Source organism: Hippoglossus stenolepis, chromosome 13 (assembly GCF_022539355.2).
Source record: "Hippoglossus stenolepis isolate QCI-W04-F060 chromosome 13, HSTE1.2, whole genome shotgun sequence".
Taxonomy (NCBI): Eukaryota; Metazoa; Chordata; class Actinopteri; order Pleuronectiformes; family Pleuronectidae; genus Hippoglossus; species Hippoglossus stenolepis.
This window is the reverse complement of record NC_061495.1, coordinates 9424735-9441749: the sequence shown is the minus strand read 5'-3', so window position 1 is coordinate 9441749 and position 17015 is coordinate 9424735. Positions and strand designations below refer to the sequence as shown.

At 41.3% G+C, this 17015-nt stretch overlaps 1 protein-coding gene across 1 annotated transcript; it reads right to left on the bottom strand.

The window, feature by feature from the left end:
* asmt (acetylserotonin O-methyltransferase) lies at window positions 1–16556 on the bottom strand. The gene is made up of 8 exons (XM_035173819.2): window positions 16211–16556; window positions 14388–14562; window positions 13990–14119; window positions 12693–12761; window positions 8759–8877; window positions 4191–4331; window positions 2174–2296; window positions 1–1717 (listed from the first exon to the last, which is right to left on the bottom strand). The coding sequence occupies exons 1-8, from the start codon at window positions 16310–16312 to the stop codon at window positions 1500–1502; spliced, it is 1077 nt and encodes a 358-aa protein (XP_035029710.1). The 5' UTR covers window positions 16313–16556; the 3' UTR covers window positions 1–1499.
* Between the last annotated feature and the right edge of the window lie 459 nt (window positions 16557–17015).

The window sequence follows — 17015 nt, the reverse complement described above, 5'->3', positions numbered from 1 at the left end:
TATGCAAGCTTTTGAATTTTACTGATGGACCATGTTAGCACGTTTAAGCCTTCTTTAGCTCGAACTTTCACATTTTCAAAAAGCATTTTGAACCCGCACACTGAATATTGGATTTGAACGACTGATGAAGGTGCCAGTTTGCCACAAAAACAATACAAACACATTCCTGTGCCATACAATTGCATCATAGATTTTTTTTTTTCACCTTAAAATAACATCTTTAAAATCATTTTGATAGTACACCAACTTATAATTGAGAGAATGGCATCTCTATCATTGCCACAGCAATCGATGAACATCTGGATTTGCATGGTGTGACTCTGGGGTACTGTGCAGGATCATTTGCAACATGCTTTACGGTAAACGTCACACACCAGCAACCAGAGCCGGAGCTATGAACTGAAGTTAGCAGCTTGTTGGAGAACGTTAGCTCTGTATGTTCTTCATGCCAAAGCCAGTGACAAAACAGAAGAGGACATTGTCAGAGGAATGGAAGAAGAGGAAAAGAGAAAGTGGTAGACTAATATCAAACTGGCTTTGAATCGTTGGCGAAAGCTAAAAGATAACAAAAAAAGATGCAGGACAGATGCCAACCTGGATATATTTTCACGATTAACTTTTGGAGACGATCGGGCAAAGGGAAAGACGCATGCATGCGGAATCCTGCCTGCCTGGAGAGGATGCTAAAACGTTTAAGGATGTTTTAATGGGTAGGACTAATACAGTATATGTGATATAACTGTAGCAGCCTAAATATAACATGCATGAAGTGTAATGCAACACCCCTACAATTTTATGTTAGTTGTCATCTCTGAAAACTAAGCATGTTTGAATAAAATCCTTGAGCATTAGTCTGCCTCGTCAGTCAACAGGGTTCTTTGGTTTCTGGTAACTTTTCCAACTGCTTATTGACGAATACACATGTGTACAGCTGTGCATGGACAAGGCTCAAACCACAACTTGTGTTTACAACAGTGAATTATGCCTCCCAGCTGTGGGTGAGAGCAGTTCTTCCAACATTATGCTTAAACATTTTACTTTTTTGTTTAGCTTCTCTCCAAGATTATGATTTGTAGTAGATCACAACATTTTGTGAGACACAGCTCAGGGAATTCCCTTATGCGGTAATGAGGCTTCTGCTGCTTTAATAACTCTTATCACATTGTTGCAGTGGACACCATTGTGTTGTAAGTGATTTGTTTTATCACACTATGTGCTGTCCATAAAATGATGCACAATTATTCAGAATATACAGCATCGTAAAATTGAGCAGTTCAAATTGACTTTGTATTTGAACATTTTACAATAATCTAAGCATCATGTACAAAAGCTTTAACAATACTAGAATATTGTCAGAGTGTTATACAGCATTTTTATTATTTTGTTATTTGTAGAAGCGTATGGTGAAATCTTGAAAAAAGCCTAACAGAGTGCACAAATAGTAACAGTGTTGACGTGACCTTTCTGTCGCGGTTCACAAGTAGCAGAGGTTTTGGGTCTTAGGTCTTTTTGTGTCCCAGCACAGCGTCGTAGATCTTCCCGGTCAGACGATGCTGGATGTCGGTGAAGCCGGCAGCTGCCAGCAGGGCTGCGTACTGGGCAGCTGTCCTCTCCCTGCCCTCCGTCTGCACCAGCATGTTCAGGGAGTAGAGCTGTGCCGTTAGCGGGCCAGAGCCGTCCTCATGGAGCAACGCCTCCACCAGCAATACACCGCCTCCTGCAGGATGATCCAAAAGGTCTCAGCTTTGCTTTTCTCTCTATACCATCAGAACAGTAAGTTTTAAAGCATCATCAAATTAACGACAGGATTTTTGGCCACACTTACACAATCAACTGATTGTTGTGTTTTTAGTTGTTGAATGGGAGTTTTCTGTGTGCATTTTCTGTTATGTTAAAGTTACATGTCTGCTGTGAGAAAGGCTTGTTCTTTGACTCCACTGAAAACTAGGTATCACAACTTTATTTCTTTGTCTTTCTTCCACATACAGACACATGGGAGGGTTTTCTGCATCTGCTGCTATTGAATGTGTGAGCGTCAGTCAGAAGGACAGATTTTTCTGGGATCAGCTGCATTGTGGGATACAATCTGCCATCTCAATGCAAGCAGGAAAAGGAAAAGGAAAAATAAGTATTTGTCCCTTTAACACACATACACACACACAAACACACAGACCTGGTTTGCAGGCTTCATAGACTCTACTGAGAAGCTCAATGCAGCGTTCGTCCGTCCAATCATGGAGGATTCTGGCAAGGACGTAGAGGTCAGCCTCTGGCAGGGGTTCTTTGAAAAAGTCCCCTGAACACACACACAAAGACACACACTTCAATGCATTGCATTCCTAAGACGCTGCTGTATTTGATTTAATTATTTCATGTAATTATTAATTCTGTTGACAAGTCTTCCAGTAATAAGACAATGATTCTATTAGTGCTTTACCTACTCAAACATAATTACTACAAATAGGTTATGTGATGTCTGCTGACCCAGCAGATGATAACATATTTCCATCAGCAGTGAACTAGTTAAGGCATAAAAAGGTTTGGTTTTAAGGAGTTTGGTTGATGGTGTGTATGAGTCGCCTCAGGCTTATCCACAAACCAGACAAATGGCGCCCCATTCTCTCCACCTGCCCAGCAGCAACCTTGGATGCAAGCAAGTCAGTATAAAACACCCCAAGGACCAGGGCCGCAGTCACAGGAATGACAAAGTGAATTTGGATCTGGCTGTAAACTGACACACCAGCTTCCTCGACGAATCAACCATGCTCGCCCATGAAGCTCCTTCTGCATTGCTAAACGAGAGGGACATGAACACGGAGACATGGCGTAAGAAGTGGCTCTGCATTGCACTTTCGCATTGCACTGACATGACGCCACCGGCCTGGTTCCTTTGAAAGCGATTTCCCATCCTCTGGGGTGCATTCTCTGCTTTGCCTCAGGCATTTGTAACAGCTTTGATTTCCAGTGCAAACACGTCAGCACGGAGGATTTCTGCAATCACCGCCATGCTCTGACTGAAGACACCTGCCTAACCCCCGAGTGGTCTCAAGGAGAGTAGCCCAGTTTGCATCTATCAAATCCACCACCATTTTGACGATCTTTCCCGAGCACAGCCTCAAATTGTCTTAATGTAAAGCGGATGCTACTATGGTTGGTTCCTATCTCTGTCACAACCGCTTGGCGCAGACGAGTTGCCTGAGAGAATCTGCTCATTTAAACTGCAGCTAATGCAGCCAACTCAGGGAGATTTCCATGTTTCAATGCAACAGCTTTCGATGCCCCACGGACTTGGTTCCCCTCCTTCCAGGAACTGGCGTGCTCTCTTGGATTTGTCTCAAACTGTCACGATTCTGCACTGCACCGTGTCGTATGGTTTTAGTTTATAATTTATCTCTATGGACTTTTGATTTCCTTGTGTACTTTGTTTTCTGGATTATAATCTCTGACGTACACCCTTCCTTGTGCGTCTCTAGCACAGTTAAATTACTTTCTTTTGATCGCTCATGTACATTTTGACATTCAATTTACTTCCCGTTCCACCTGTGTCTCGTTGTTGGTCACTTTTATTCTTGTGTTTCCCGCCCTTTTGGTCGTCTGCACCTATGTCCTAATACCTGTGTTCACTGATCCCTGTCAACACCTTTGTATTTTCCTTGCGTTCCTTTGTTAATATCCCTCGAGGTTCTTATGCTGCTGGCTTTTTTTCCCCCCAAGATTTCTTCATGTTTGAGTTTCGGACTTTAAGTTTGCTTGTCTGCTTTATTAAAATTCCACACATTACACCAGCCTTGTCGAGTGTCATCTGCATTTGGGTCCTCACCCGTTTTCTGGACATAAACATTCGTTTGGACCCAAGAACTGATTAGATTTGGGGTTCAAGGTCATTGTGACCTTACAATGGATATTTTTGGCTAGAGCTCAAGAATTCATTTTTATGACAAACTTAAAACCTTGTATCAGATTCCTTTGTTATTATGTCTTCGTTATTAGGTTATCATGTCTTCATTACCTACATTAGATGTGACAGCTATGTTTTTGTAAAATTTTGTTTGGGAAGGCTAGAAAATTGCACGTATTTATGCAAACATTTGTGTGTGTGTGTGTGAACATGTGTGTGCAGAGGTGAACTTGAACCGGCTGTATACGATTAGAAATGTCAAGTGCTTTCACCCAGTTGTAAAGACGTATACCTTGGTGGAAGCTTATCCTCAGGTCGGCCTCGCTGACAAAGTGTTCCCTCGACGTACGCACTACCTTGGGGAGGTCAAAGATCGTTACAGTGCATTCTGGGTAGGCTGACGTGCACTGTTTGGCTAATGCTCCACTGCAGCCTGGAGAGGGAGGGAGCGAGAGAGAATTACTTTTAGTTACAGCACAATGAATACACAGAGCCTTCACTAACAAGGTAGTGCATCACACGCACACGCACGCACACACACACACACACACACACACACACACATTCAGGTATGTTCCCATTATTTATTTGCATGATTTGTAATCAGTTTTAGGAGGCCGCTTAGGGAATATTGTTCATCTACATTCATGCGAATAAGCCAGAGTGAATTGAACTGAATGTAGTGACAGAGAGACACGTGCTTTATATAGAAGCAGAGCTGCTGTCTAGGAATCCTAATAGGGAATCGTATCTAAGGAAAAGTAAACACACACGCACATGTAGACCCACCCGCACACGATTCGATTATCAGGCTAAAAATGATTTCATGTGCATCTGAAGAACCCTTACATTGGAACGCAGTTTAAAATCCTTGTGTTAAGCCATGTCAACGTTATCGCTCTAGTGAAGGAAAAGTCAACATGTCCATCAGTTGTCATCGCAATTCTTTGCTCCACACTGAAATAACTGAAATATGGTCACGCTCAGACCCTTTGAAGCACGCCAACATTAGCTGGAAATACACATGACAAAGGATCCTCTGTTTTAGGAACTTCAAGGGAGGCAATTATACGGGGGAGTAGAACCTAGTTTGGACACAAAGGATCTTGTCTTTCATGATAATCCCATTCAGTGTAAAATCAACATGTCACATTTATATCGACACATTTGTAAAGGGAGGGAGGAACAAACTTGTGACCTTGAACTGCCGTTTAGTATCTTGACTGCTGGCAAGACTGCCATCAACGTTTGCGTGGACAAAGAGGAGTTCCAATAACTTTTGTGAACCCTTCACTTTTCATCTAGCGCCACCAACAGGTCAAAATTGTAATTTGGCCAATACTTTGGCTTATGACCAAATGCCTGCAGATTTCCATCAGCCTTGCCTTTGCTTTCTGTTAAGTGCAAATTAGCAAATCCCAGCATTAGCAAAAATGCTTCACAAAATGGCAAAGCTAAACATCAACAATTGTGTGCTTGTTACAACTCTGATAAGAGCATTTAGTTCAGCCCAATGACCTTGATTGGCTCCTCAAAGCCAAAACATCTTGATTGCCCCCTGGTGGCTGGCTGCAGTATAGGTCATAAACTCCACCTCCTCCATGTTAGTAGATAGAAAAGTACAAAGTAAAACACCCCCATAAAAAGTGTTTTATTTAGTTTATGTCCTTTTATGTAGTTTTTGATGCCAGTGTGTGTTCTATGTCATGTTTTAAATGAAAATACATTTCAGTTATTTTATGCCATTAAAATGGGATGAGACGCAATGATTGATTGTGATTGGTCAGGCAGGTGTATCAGAAACACCTAGATACCACAGCTCCCCTCTGTGATCAATACTGTGCAGCCTCTGGTTCCAAATGACGCCACTAGAAAAAGACGGCAGCACCCAGATAAAAAATATTTTGGCTTCATTTTTGTACAGTGGTAGAAAGTAGATACACGTCATCCATCCATTCAATCATTGGTTCAGCCTCACATTGCCGCTAGCATGACTATAGCCTCTTAACTTCCTGCTTACTTTTATTCATAGAGAGAACTCTAACTTGTGGGTAGAGGGCTGATGTGATGATGTGAATGGAAAATAGAGCATTGAAAGAATAAGTGTGTCTGTGGGTGAGCGTATGTGTGTGTGTGTGTGTGTGTGTGTGTGTGTGTGTGTGTGTGTGTGTGTGTTTGCAGACTGCCTCGCCCTATAGTGCCTTCTTCCTAACATGACCTGCAGCTACTCCATCAGCTACAATTCTTACATGACCTTTTTCACACACACAAACACACAGTGGCTCTTACATCAAACAGGGGTCAGCGGAGGATACAAATCAAAGAGCAGCAAGGAGTAGGCAAACAAACACAACACGCTATACAAGACCCCGAGCTCACCCACCTGCCTCACTTTGTAATGAAACTGTTTGATGAGACGTTTGTGATTCTGAAAGTGCAACTGTATCATAATTATGTTTTCTTTTTTTCTGATTCCAGTCTTTTGTCTAGACTTTGTGGAGGATTTTACATACATTAAACTTTTTTTCACGGCTTTGTTCAATAACCGTAGCAACATGAAGCAAATACCCGTTTACATTATAAAAACATTATGCGTCAGAACCATGAATATCCTTAGTTAATGTAACCTTTAAGCGGATCTAATATTTTTAAACCTGTTCCACTAAAGTGTGAGTGAAATGTCACGTTATAATATATTTAAATGCTTCCCACAGTCAGTGCACCTTCATCACACAAGGTTAGTGTTGTGGCTGGACCAGTGTAAATGATTTACATTTTGAATGTGGACTCAGACTGAAGTCAGCGGGTTGGCAGAGAGCTGGACAGACTGAGGACAGAGAGATGGAGCACCTGCACAGCAGGTGTGTTCAGACACAACAGATGTTGTGTGAGAGACACACAAGTGTTAATGGGACAGGGCAGTCACGCCCTTCACCCTCCTGCTGTCCACTTGCACACACTTTATTTTGGGTGATGCACCGTCATGCATAAACATGAACAGTCAACACCATGCTGAGACAGTCACAGAGAGCGGAAGAGAGAAGACAGGACAGATGTGTGCAAATATCCACACCTGTGTATGTGTGGCTTCACAGCGCCTCTGTGTGGTCAACCGAGGTGTCACACATGGATGTAACGCTGTGAACTCACTGTTTCTAACCTGACTGAAACCAAAGTAGATGTTGTAGATTTTAAATTATTAAGATGTAGAGAAATTGAGACCTTTTATTTGCATTTTTATTGATTTTGTTGACAAAGAAAGGACATTCATTCTGAGTGTCTGTTCAATGCCTGTATCTCAACCTTTAACCCTGATGTAATGCATAAATACTGGATTTTCATAGGTCATCTATTAGATCATTTTAAACATGATCATCAATGAGCATAGTCTTGTGTGGCTACAGCTACAGACTATATAAATTGTATTTAATTATTTTCATTATCATCCATTATCTACTAGTTTTGACCAGTTGAGGAAAGAGACAAGAGACACGGTTAAGTTTTCAGAATTCAGGATGAGATGAAATGAGAAGCTCATCATTTCTCTGACAAAAGCCTCTTTCCTTATTCATATCGTGAAGTTTTCAGTAGCAGATCAAAACTTCTTTTGACAGAAGAAGATTAATTTTATCTTTTTTCATCCCTTCTTTTTGATCCTGCTCTGTTCTTGGCTTGTCTCTACATTTCTCTGGAAGCCCTGGCTTCGCATTGCGGAGTTCATGTCGTGTTTGTTCTTTCTGGGTTTTTTCCTCGTGCTTTTTGCTCTCAGGTGTAAAGCATTTTGTGAGGAAGGTGCTGTTCAAAGACGTTTTATAAATAAATCTGACTCGACAAAGCTGAACATGGAGAACAGCGATGAAAGCTACCTGTTTTAGGTTTAAGTATCTACAGAGGACTGACAGAGCTGCAACATTTCACTGCAAGCAGACTTGAACGCAGCATTAATCTGCAGAAAGTTACAGGTTTCTGGGGATAGGGTATTAACATCACTATCAGGCTGTACAAAAAAAAAAAAAGAATCGCATCAAACTGGTAAGAAATATGTCCACATTAATGCAAATTTATGACAAACCAGACTGTTAATTTCAGTGTCCATACCGAAGAGCCTCAAAATGTCTATATCCCCCTCTCTTGGCTGTCAAACTACAAAGCTAGAATGGCACATTCCTCTGCCAAGGCCCGACAGTCCCCTAAAATTAAATCAGGCTGCAGCACATTGGACACATTCTTTTTTTCCATCAACATTCACGTAATGTTAAAAAACGCAATGTCAAAGAAGGTGAAAAAAAATATCCTGGATCCACCCCCTGATCCGGGGTTCTTCCCTGACCCAAACCACTTCCTTCCACCAAGTTTCATGGGAATCCGTTCAGTTGATTTAGTGTAATCTTGTTCACAAACAAACCAAGAATAGAACAGAAATGTTTCTGCTCTTTCCCAGATCTGTAGAAAGTGAACATTGACTTTAATTGTTTTATTTATTCAAATCTGAAGGAAAATATTCACAATCATCATCATTACGTTTCATATGTGTATTATAATGCAACAGTGACACAGTGAGTGTGCCTGGTTAACAAGGGAATCTCCAGGTGGAGGAGACTTGTTGTGAAGGTTGACTGATTTATGAAGAGTCATTAACTCTCAGAGGCTGGGGGCAATAAGGTAAAAGGTCACTATTGATGCTCTGCCTCTTTTTACACACACACCACAGACTCTACTGTAATTTGTATGGCTAGCTGTCACTCAGTTAACACAACACAACAATTTTAAATGTTAATGACTGTGAACCCACAACCTGTACCCACAATGTAAATTACATGTGATGACTTGATAAACACACGCACACACACACAAACTTACCTCCGAGGTCGCAGATAACCTTGAAAGGCGAAAGGTCAAAGGCTGTGACCACATCTTTACCGCAGATGTTCCAAATGGAGTTCATTAGCTGCATGAATTTCACCATCTCCTCATCACACCTGCGCACAGACACACACACACACAGTGTATGTATACAAGTCATTGTTATTTTGACCCCTCTTTTATCAATGTCTTTCTCTATTGTGGCAACATTTTCTCTATCGTTTTCTATAAGCGGTCAAATAAGGGGCAACTGGGTCCACAGTAAACAAACACACACTGAGTGCATCTCCTCATATGCACACTTTAAACCCTGTGGTGATGCGTGCGTGTGTGTGTGTGTGTGTGTGTGCGTGTGTGTGTGTGTGCGTGTGTGTGTGTGTGTGTGTGTGTGTGTGTGTGTGTGTGTGTGTGTGTGAGAGAGTGATCGTCCATGAGTGTGAGACAGGGTGCAACAGAATAGATGAGCCTGTAGTGACTGCTGCTGCTCTGCGGAATCTCCACCACACCATGACTACTCTCACTCCCCCCCCCACACACACATAGATATCCAACCCTAGAATGTGTTTATCCAAACCCTAAACTGTATATAAACGATCCAACCCCTCACTTCCCTGTAGCAGAGCGATCAGCTTTCAGATACATGAGCTGACTTCAGGTGGCACAAAGCTCCACAAGAACTTTGAAAGTGACTCATTGCTGCTGCTTCAGACTCTGATTACATCAGAAGCGAAGAGATGAAATGACTGTGAGGCCAAACATCAGACTGTCAGCTTTAATCTGACAATTATAAGTTACTGAATGCCCCCCCCCCCAACGACTACAGCTGCAGCCCTTTTTGTTCACGATGAAGAGCATTTTAATGCACGCCTTCTTTTCCTATTTTCATATACAGGACTAGAAATACTGCACAGTGGTTGTTTGCCTCCAACAACCATTGCCGTTCAGTGTACAGTACATACATTTTTTCCAGATTCATACAAGGTCACAGTGACCTTGGACTTTTGAGTCCAAGTGACTACTGGTCGGAATTTGAAGATATTCCCTCAAGGCACACTTGAGATGTCATGACCTTTAGCCATCCAAATGTAATCAGTTAATCTGTGGGTCTAAGTAAATTCCCTCAAAAGATGTTCCTGAAAATGTTGCTTAACAAGACCAAAACGTGTTTGTGAGGTCACAGCAGCCTTGACCTATACATGACCACCAAATTCTAATCTGTTCATTTTTGAGTCCAAATAAAGATTTGAATAAAATTTGAGGAAATTCTCTCAAGGCGTTCTTGAGAGATTTGTTTACAAAGTCTTCGACCCCTGGCTTTCTATGGCTTGGAGACATAAAAACAGACGTAGCCTGGTTATGTCTGTCCTTGTATGTGTCATTATACAACAAGATGTACTGTGTAGTCCTCAGCATTGCTGTCAGCTCTCTAGTGACCGAGTTATGGTTCAATGCTGCCTGATATCACTGCTGCGTGTTTTACTGCTCTCCTGTTGCTTTGGCCTCTTTATCAATGGAGAACAAGAGTGACCCGACAAGCTGATTCATACCTTTGTCTTTTCACACCTGGACGACAGTAACAGACTATTTACATGTATCAGTCAATCTTCAGTGTCTTCAATCAATCAATCAATCAATCAAATTTATTTGTATAGCCCATATTCACAAATCACAATTTGTTCATAGGGCTTAACATGGGTGACATCCTGCCTTAACCTCAACAAAGTAAGGAAAAACTACCTAAAACCTTTTAACAGGAAAAAGAAAAACCTCAGAGAGAGCCACATGTGAGGGCCCTCCAGGACGGACAGAAGTGCAATGGATGTCAAGTAAGGAGAACATCAAGATAAAGGTTTTAGCAGCATTGATTAGGTAAACATTTGAAGTATAACTGAAGGTCAGTGATTTGGTGGATTAATGTCATTAATGGTCAAGTGTCTGAGGAGAAATACTATTATGAGCAGTCCTGCTGCAATCATAGTCCATGGTCAGCAGCCAGCAGATCATGATCCACCATCAAGATCGATGCCACATAGTCCCATTGTCCACTCCGCCATTGTCTTGACTTCAGCTGGTGCAGAATGTCTTTGCTTTGCATTGATTACTTCTCAATGGCTGCCAGTTAAATTCAGAATTGATTCTTTAGAGATTCTTTCATTCAAAAACTTTTAAAGCTCATCACAGTCTTACCCTCAGTTATATTATGGAGCCAGCTCCCTTTGCTCAAAGCTCCAACCAGCACTTGCTCACAGTTTCTAAGTCAAGGCTGGTACTGTAACTATGGGTGACCGGGCTTTTTCCCCATCAGGGTCCCGATGCCCTGAAAATCCTTGGCTGATGTCAACCAAAAGGTCTTTGCATTTAAAGTTAAAAATTGTGATTCTAAACATGACTTTCAGTTTCTACATTTACAAAAGGCAGTCGTGTTAAAAATGCTGTTTGATCGATGTTTGGCAGTGCACATGATTTATATAATTTCTGCGAGTACAAAATAATATACTAGTCGCCAAAATTATACATTATAGAGATTAGTATAAATATATAGAGCACGCTTTACAGCATTAATATAACCCATGTTTCATAACCAGAATTAAGATTTTATAAGTGCTCGTCTGCAGGATTTAAATTTCCTACTATGCAGTGCTTTGAAATCTCAAAACCTCTAAATCCTCTCTGCTGCCAGTTTCCTCTCCAAATCTCTTCTGCTTTCTTGACTATGAGAATTTGAGCTGTAGATGGGACTTGGCTGTAAATTATTCAGGTGCAGTACATGGCTGGTTAAATGGCGATGAGTAAACAGGAGCCTGAGTCATCCAGCCAGCTTTGACTCATCCTACACCAAGAATGCAGCGAAGGTTTTCACTGGTCGTTTCCCCCTCTTTGCCCATTTGCCCGTGGTATTCACAGGGGAAATCAGCAGGGACAAACAACTGCTTCCCCACATTAAATCAATTGTGCACAGGTGTTGAGTGTTTTTTCTCTTTCTTGTGGGGTATTTTCCTTCGCACTTGGGTGCATTACATTGAGTGCTTGGTTTGTATTTTGAATTTTCTCATTTTGCATACATCTTTTTTTAATGAGGCCCTTTCTGCAAGATCAGCAGCTGCTTTTTAAAAGAACACGAGAACAAAAATGTAAATTGAAAAAACACAGAAATACAGCGATACATGCACAATCCCCAACAATCAGCGGCATGCAAAAAACTAAATTGCACGATGTGTGAAAACTGGAAGATGGCAAAGTGCATAGGAGAGCACATGCAGAGACATTCCACATTTTTCTATAACACTGGAGGGGGTGAACGCTCAGATTCCCCTACATCAAATAGGAGCTAATTCATACAGTACATCTGCACATTGGTTCCGGTACATTTCGTTTTATGATCAAGATGTAAAACAATGGAAATGTGCACTTCAACGTCTGTTTCATCTTCCGTTCTCCTTTCATCAGCACACAATAGTTTTGCACATCATGCCATAATGAGGACGATAAAAGAAGTTATTCCACCATGTTTCAGTTTTGATGGACTCTGCACCTTCCAGTTGGGCAGCACAGGGCCTCAGGCAGGCTGATCAAAATCTATTAGCAATCAAAGTGGGAAACTTTGGAGCGTGTGACCTCTGAAAACTGCAGATCAGCAGATCGGTGAAGCATTAAAACTGTGGGCACCAGATACTATAAACACACAAGACCTCAAGGACAATGGCAGATGTATTCTTGCTCCCTGCCCCGAGTTTCCTCACATCACTGCCCACACACTCACTTTCTCTCTCCATCACACACCCTCTGCCTTCTAATGAATCCTACGAGTCCGTTCTTTTTAGGATGGAAGAGAGAAAAGATTGACAGGCCAGCTTAAGATGGAGTGACAGGGAGGGAATGTAAATGAGAAAGAAAAAGTGTGTGTGTGTGTGTGACAAAGACAGCTTCTTACCTGTAGAGAGCTTCAAACAGGTCCTTCGAGCCGACTCCAAAAGCCTTTTCATACTGGTTTCTTCCTTCTCTGGGACATGAGGGGAAAAAAAACACACGTCTGTGACTTCAGAGAATTTTACTTTTACTTAAATTGATTTCCTGGACACTTACTCCTTAACCATAGTTACTACTTGCCTATCATTAACCTTAAAACATGTCTTTACCTTAATATTTCATGATTTACATTGTGTGGACTTTATTTGTCCTCATAGACAAGTCCCCCTAATGTATAAACGGATTCAGGTCCCCATAAAACACACAAACACAGACACACACACACACACACCTAAATGATGACCTGAATATTAATGGTCTTAAAATGGGCTTTAGCTTTATCTCACAGCTACAGTTGAAGTAATTGTCATCAGGTGTGTTAATATAGATTCACATGTGTACACTATCTTACACAGATGAATTAGTAATCTACATTAAGATGCCTTTATCCTTCAGATATCCTCTGCACTGGCGTTTCTTTCAGTGATTCTCACAGATGGACTTTACTTGTCAGCCTCGGTGAATCCAGTGCTGCTGTGAGAGAGGAGCTGGACTGATCGTCCTGCCTCAGACATAACAATGAGACTAAAATCAATCTTCAAACAGAGGGATTCATGTCCTCGGGCGATGAATCTAACCTGCAGCTCCTCGCTGTGCAACTGTGTGATTATTCTTTACTTTGCTGGTTCATTAAACTGAAGAATATCACTTCGGTTACTGTGGCATTAGGTCTTTTATTATGACGGCCATTCATTTGTATGTTGCTGCTTTTAGTTTTACAAAGAGTAATGTAAATGTAAGCACTTTGTTTCACTTCAGTTATTACTTGTAAATGAAAAACATCTATGGGAGCTCAGGGTCAGTGATGGCAGAGCTGGGCAATAAAACAGTATCAATAAATATAATATAATATTTTTTAAACCCATTTATATAATAATATAATAATTTCTGTGATTTGAAAAAAATAATTAACAGAATAGTAAAAACATTTGTTGCAGCTCTCATCTTGCATCACTGACAAGGAAAAAAGGTAAAGATGTTCTAATGTAAAAATCACAGCAATGTTGCCCACAACTTTCACCAAGTGCATCAAGGTTAAATTAAAAAAACCTTCAATAATGAACCTTTAAGATACTATTAAATATAAATAAGTAATATTTAACATCTAATCAGGTCAGCAGATCTCGATATGAATACTAAATAAATTCGTTCTAGCATGAAATGTTTCCAGACTTCATCTGGGCTGTGCTCTGTAAACTGACCTGACAGCGTCGGTCAGGTAGTGCCAGCAGAAGTAGATGGTTTTGGAGCTGTACTGGATGGACTGGAATAGAGATACAGGACTGGAGCGGGTCAGGTAGACTCTGGCCTGCTCTGTGTTACTGTAAAGCACTGGACCAGGTGGTGGGATGAGGAGGAGGAGGAGGAGAGACAGAGTTAGAGTGACTGAGAATTAACGACTGCAGGTGATAATACAGAGATTGACTGGATGTGGGAGACAAAAGATGCACATGATGGAAATCAAGTGGACAAAATGTAAATAAAACTGTTCGATAATATAAAAAAAAGACTGCAACAAAATGTAAGAACATTATCACGGACCATGTGTGGTAGAAAGACTTGCAAATTGTGTGTGTGTGTTAATGTGTGTATCTCTGACCTCGTCCATCGTCCTGGTGTGTGTCGAGCAGCTGAAGCCCCCTGCAGGCGGCCAGCAGCCTCTCTGTGCCATCCAGACTGGCTCCCACCGCCTGACTTATCTCCTCCACAGACAGGGGGCGCTCTGCAGCCAGCAGCACATCAAACACACCCAGCTCACAGGCCGTGAACAGAGTCTGGAGCAGAGAGAGAGGAGTTCAGTCGAGTAGAGTAGTGTTGAGTAGATTACACAACCCCTGCACATATTCAATTCTGTTTGTCAACACTTATTACATGTTTACATAACGACAATTATATTATGATGCATCTAGTTACAAAACCGCCACAGTTTGTTCTCTTGTTTTTAATCAGACTGCTGAGTGACAATATCAATTACTGTAAAATGTTTTAAAAGTCATATGGCCAGAGAACCTCAGGAACCTTTTTGCATCTATTTCATCTACTTAGTTTTGTTTCTTTTTGCACACAAACAAAACGCACAATGCAACAGGTAAATAACTAGACACACATACTTTGGTTTCATGTAACATACTCAGTTTTATTGGCAGGTTTTGACAATGGGTGTACACATTTAGTTTGCTTTTTGTCAATGTTGCTGTATTCTTCTCATTAACTAACTTAATAACTGAGTTAGCAGTACCTGGAGTTTTCTGCTGGGGTCATCTGGCCAACAAAAAGAGGACAAGCAGCAGCAGACAGGCTTAAATGCTGTTGATTACTAATTGGACTGCACCATGTTCCTCATACTCATGGGGAGGGACAGTGTTTACAACTTGAATTTTTGATAACTGCGTATTGACATTGATGTTTAATTATTTTTCCTCAGTTAATATCAGTTTATATTTACACGGGCATGTTTTGTGGTTATTGAAGTTTGTTTAAATGTTAGTATGTCTAAATCTGCCCCCCTCTGTGTTTGGCCTGATCAGCTACCATGTCTCAGTTGACCCTTACCCTAAAAACATATTTCAACAATAAATATTAATGAATGTACTTTAAAGATAGAATCCTGATGTCTTTGTCCTTGTGCTACTGCTGCAGCATCAATTAATCTCTTTAAAACTACACTGTGACTTTTACAGAGCAACAGCGCCCTCTGCAGGCATTAATATTGTGCTCCGTGTCTGAGTGGTTTTCATGTAGAGAAAAAGTCAATGTGTTGAGTGAAGCTCTGACTGGATGGTCCCTCTCACTGAACTGCAACACAAACCAATAGTGGATATTCCTCATGATTCCTTGCTTCCTGGAACCAGAAGAGCTGTTTCCTCTCTGAATATTGGAGATAAACACTGTTTTTTAATGACTCTAAAGTATTTTTAGCTGCTTCTACAGTTCAGCATTAATCTTGAACTTGCTGGATCAGTCAGTTCCACACTTCACACAGGAGATGGTACACGCTCACACTCAAGGTTCATAGAGCAAGAACGGACGATCAGGGTGAGGGGTGGGAATGTGTCAAAATTCGATCTACTTCAAGTCAGTGAACCATCCGATTCATTTTAAAGGAGCTATTTTAAGGTAAAAGAAGGAAACAGTTTATTTGCTTTCTTCACAACAGGTAATATGACCCGTCATAGTAGGAAAAGTAAATAGTAAAAAGTAATTCATAAAGAATGAGTTTCTTCATGCTGCTACTCATGTCTTGGACACTTGAACAGAATGGAGCCATTGTTAATGGTTTTAGTAACACCTTCACTTTTCCTGCTGTGATAAACACTTCAGCAGTGAAACAGGTCTAATCTATAACAGTAACATTAAATTGAGAACAGGTTAGCTAAACTATCCACCATGGAGGTGTGTGCACACTCTGCATGTGCATGTTACCTTTGAGACAAGAAATCCTTCCATGTATTCCATTATTTTTCTGGGATATGTGTCGGCAGCAGACATCCCCTCAGTGGAAGCCACCTCCTGACTTTCAGCCATGGCCTCAGCTTCGACAGGACACCCCGTAAAGAATGGAGTTGTGGTTTTTTCCAACTTCCCTTCAGGTCCGTCTCTCTGGACTCCAGGTGTGAGTGTGAATGGCAGTGAGGACGAAAGCGGAGTAAAGCCACAGAAAGTGCCCACCAAGCTGGAGGCAGTCTGAGTAGCAGTGGGCTAAGCTGATTACAGCCAGATAACCCAGATTAGAGCAGGGGTTCAGTCTGTGTTAGACAAAGAAACAACTCTGTAGCAATACACTGCTGCCTTGTTCCCCGTGTCCCACAAAGTTTTCGTGACCCCGAAAACATGTTCAACAATGAGGAATAGTCAAAGCTCTGAGGGAATCTGTCTTATGAAAGATGTGACCCCCTTCCTCTTCTCCATAGGGCCTGATTGCACTTTCGCTGAGAGACTAATGGTAGAATCATCACATCTAATGATACAGCCTGTTGCGTCACCAGCCTTGATGAGATTATATATACATTAATCAGCGTGACTACTAATTATTCATCCACACTCTTCATTAAAGCAGCGGTGTACAGACAAGATACAGACATGACAGCTGGAGTCGTCACTTTGATCCCTCACATAAGACTTTGGGAGGTAAATTCATATGATGTATATAGAACCCTGGTTCCAACAGCATCAAACTATAGAAACTCTTATTAAATTAATCCAAGAGTCCAAGAGAACATTTGTACCA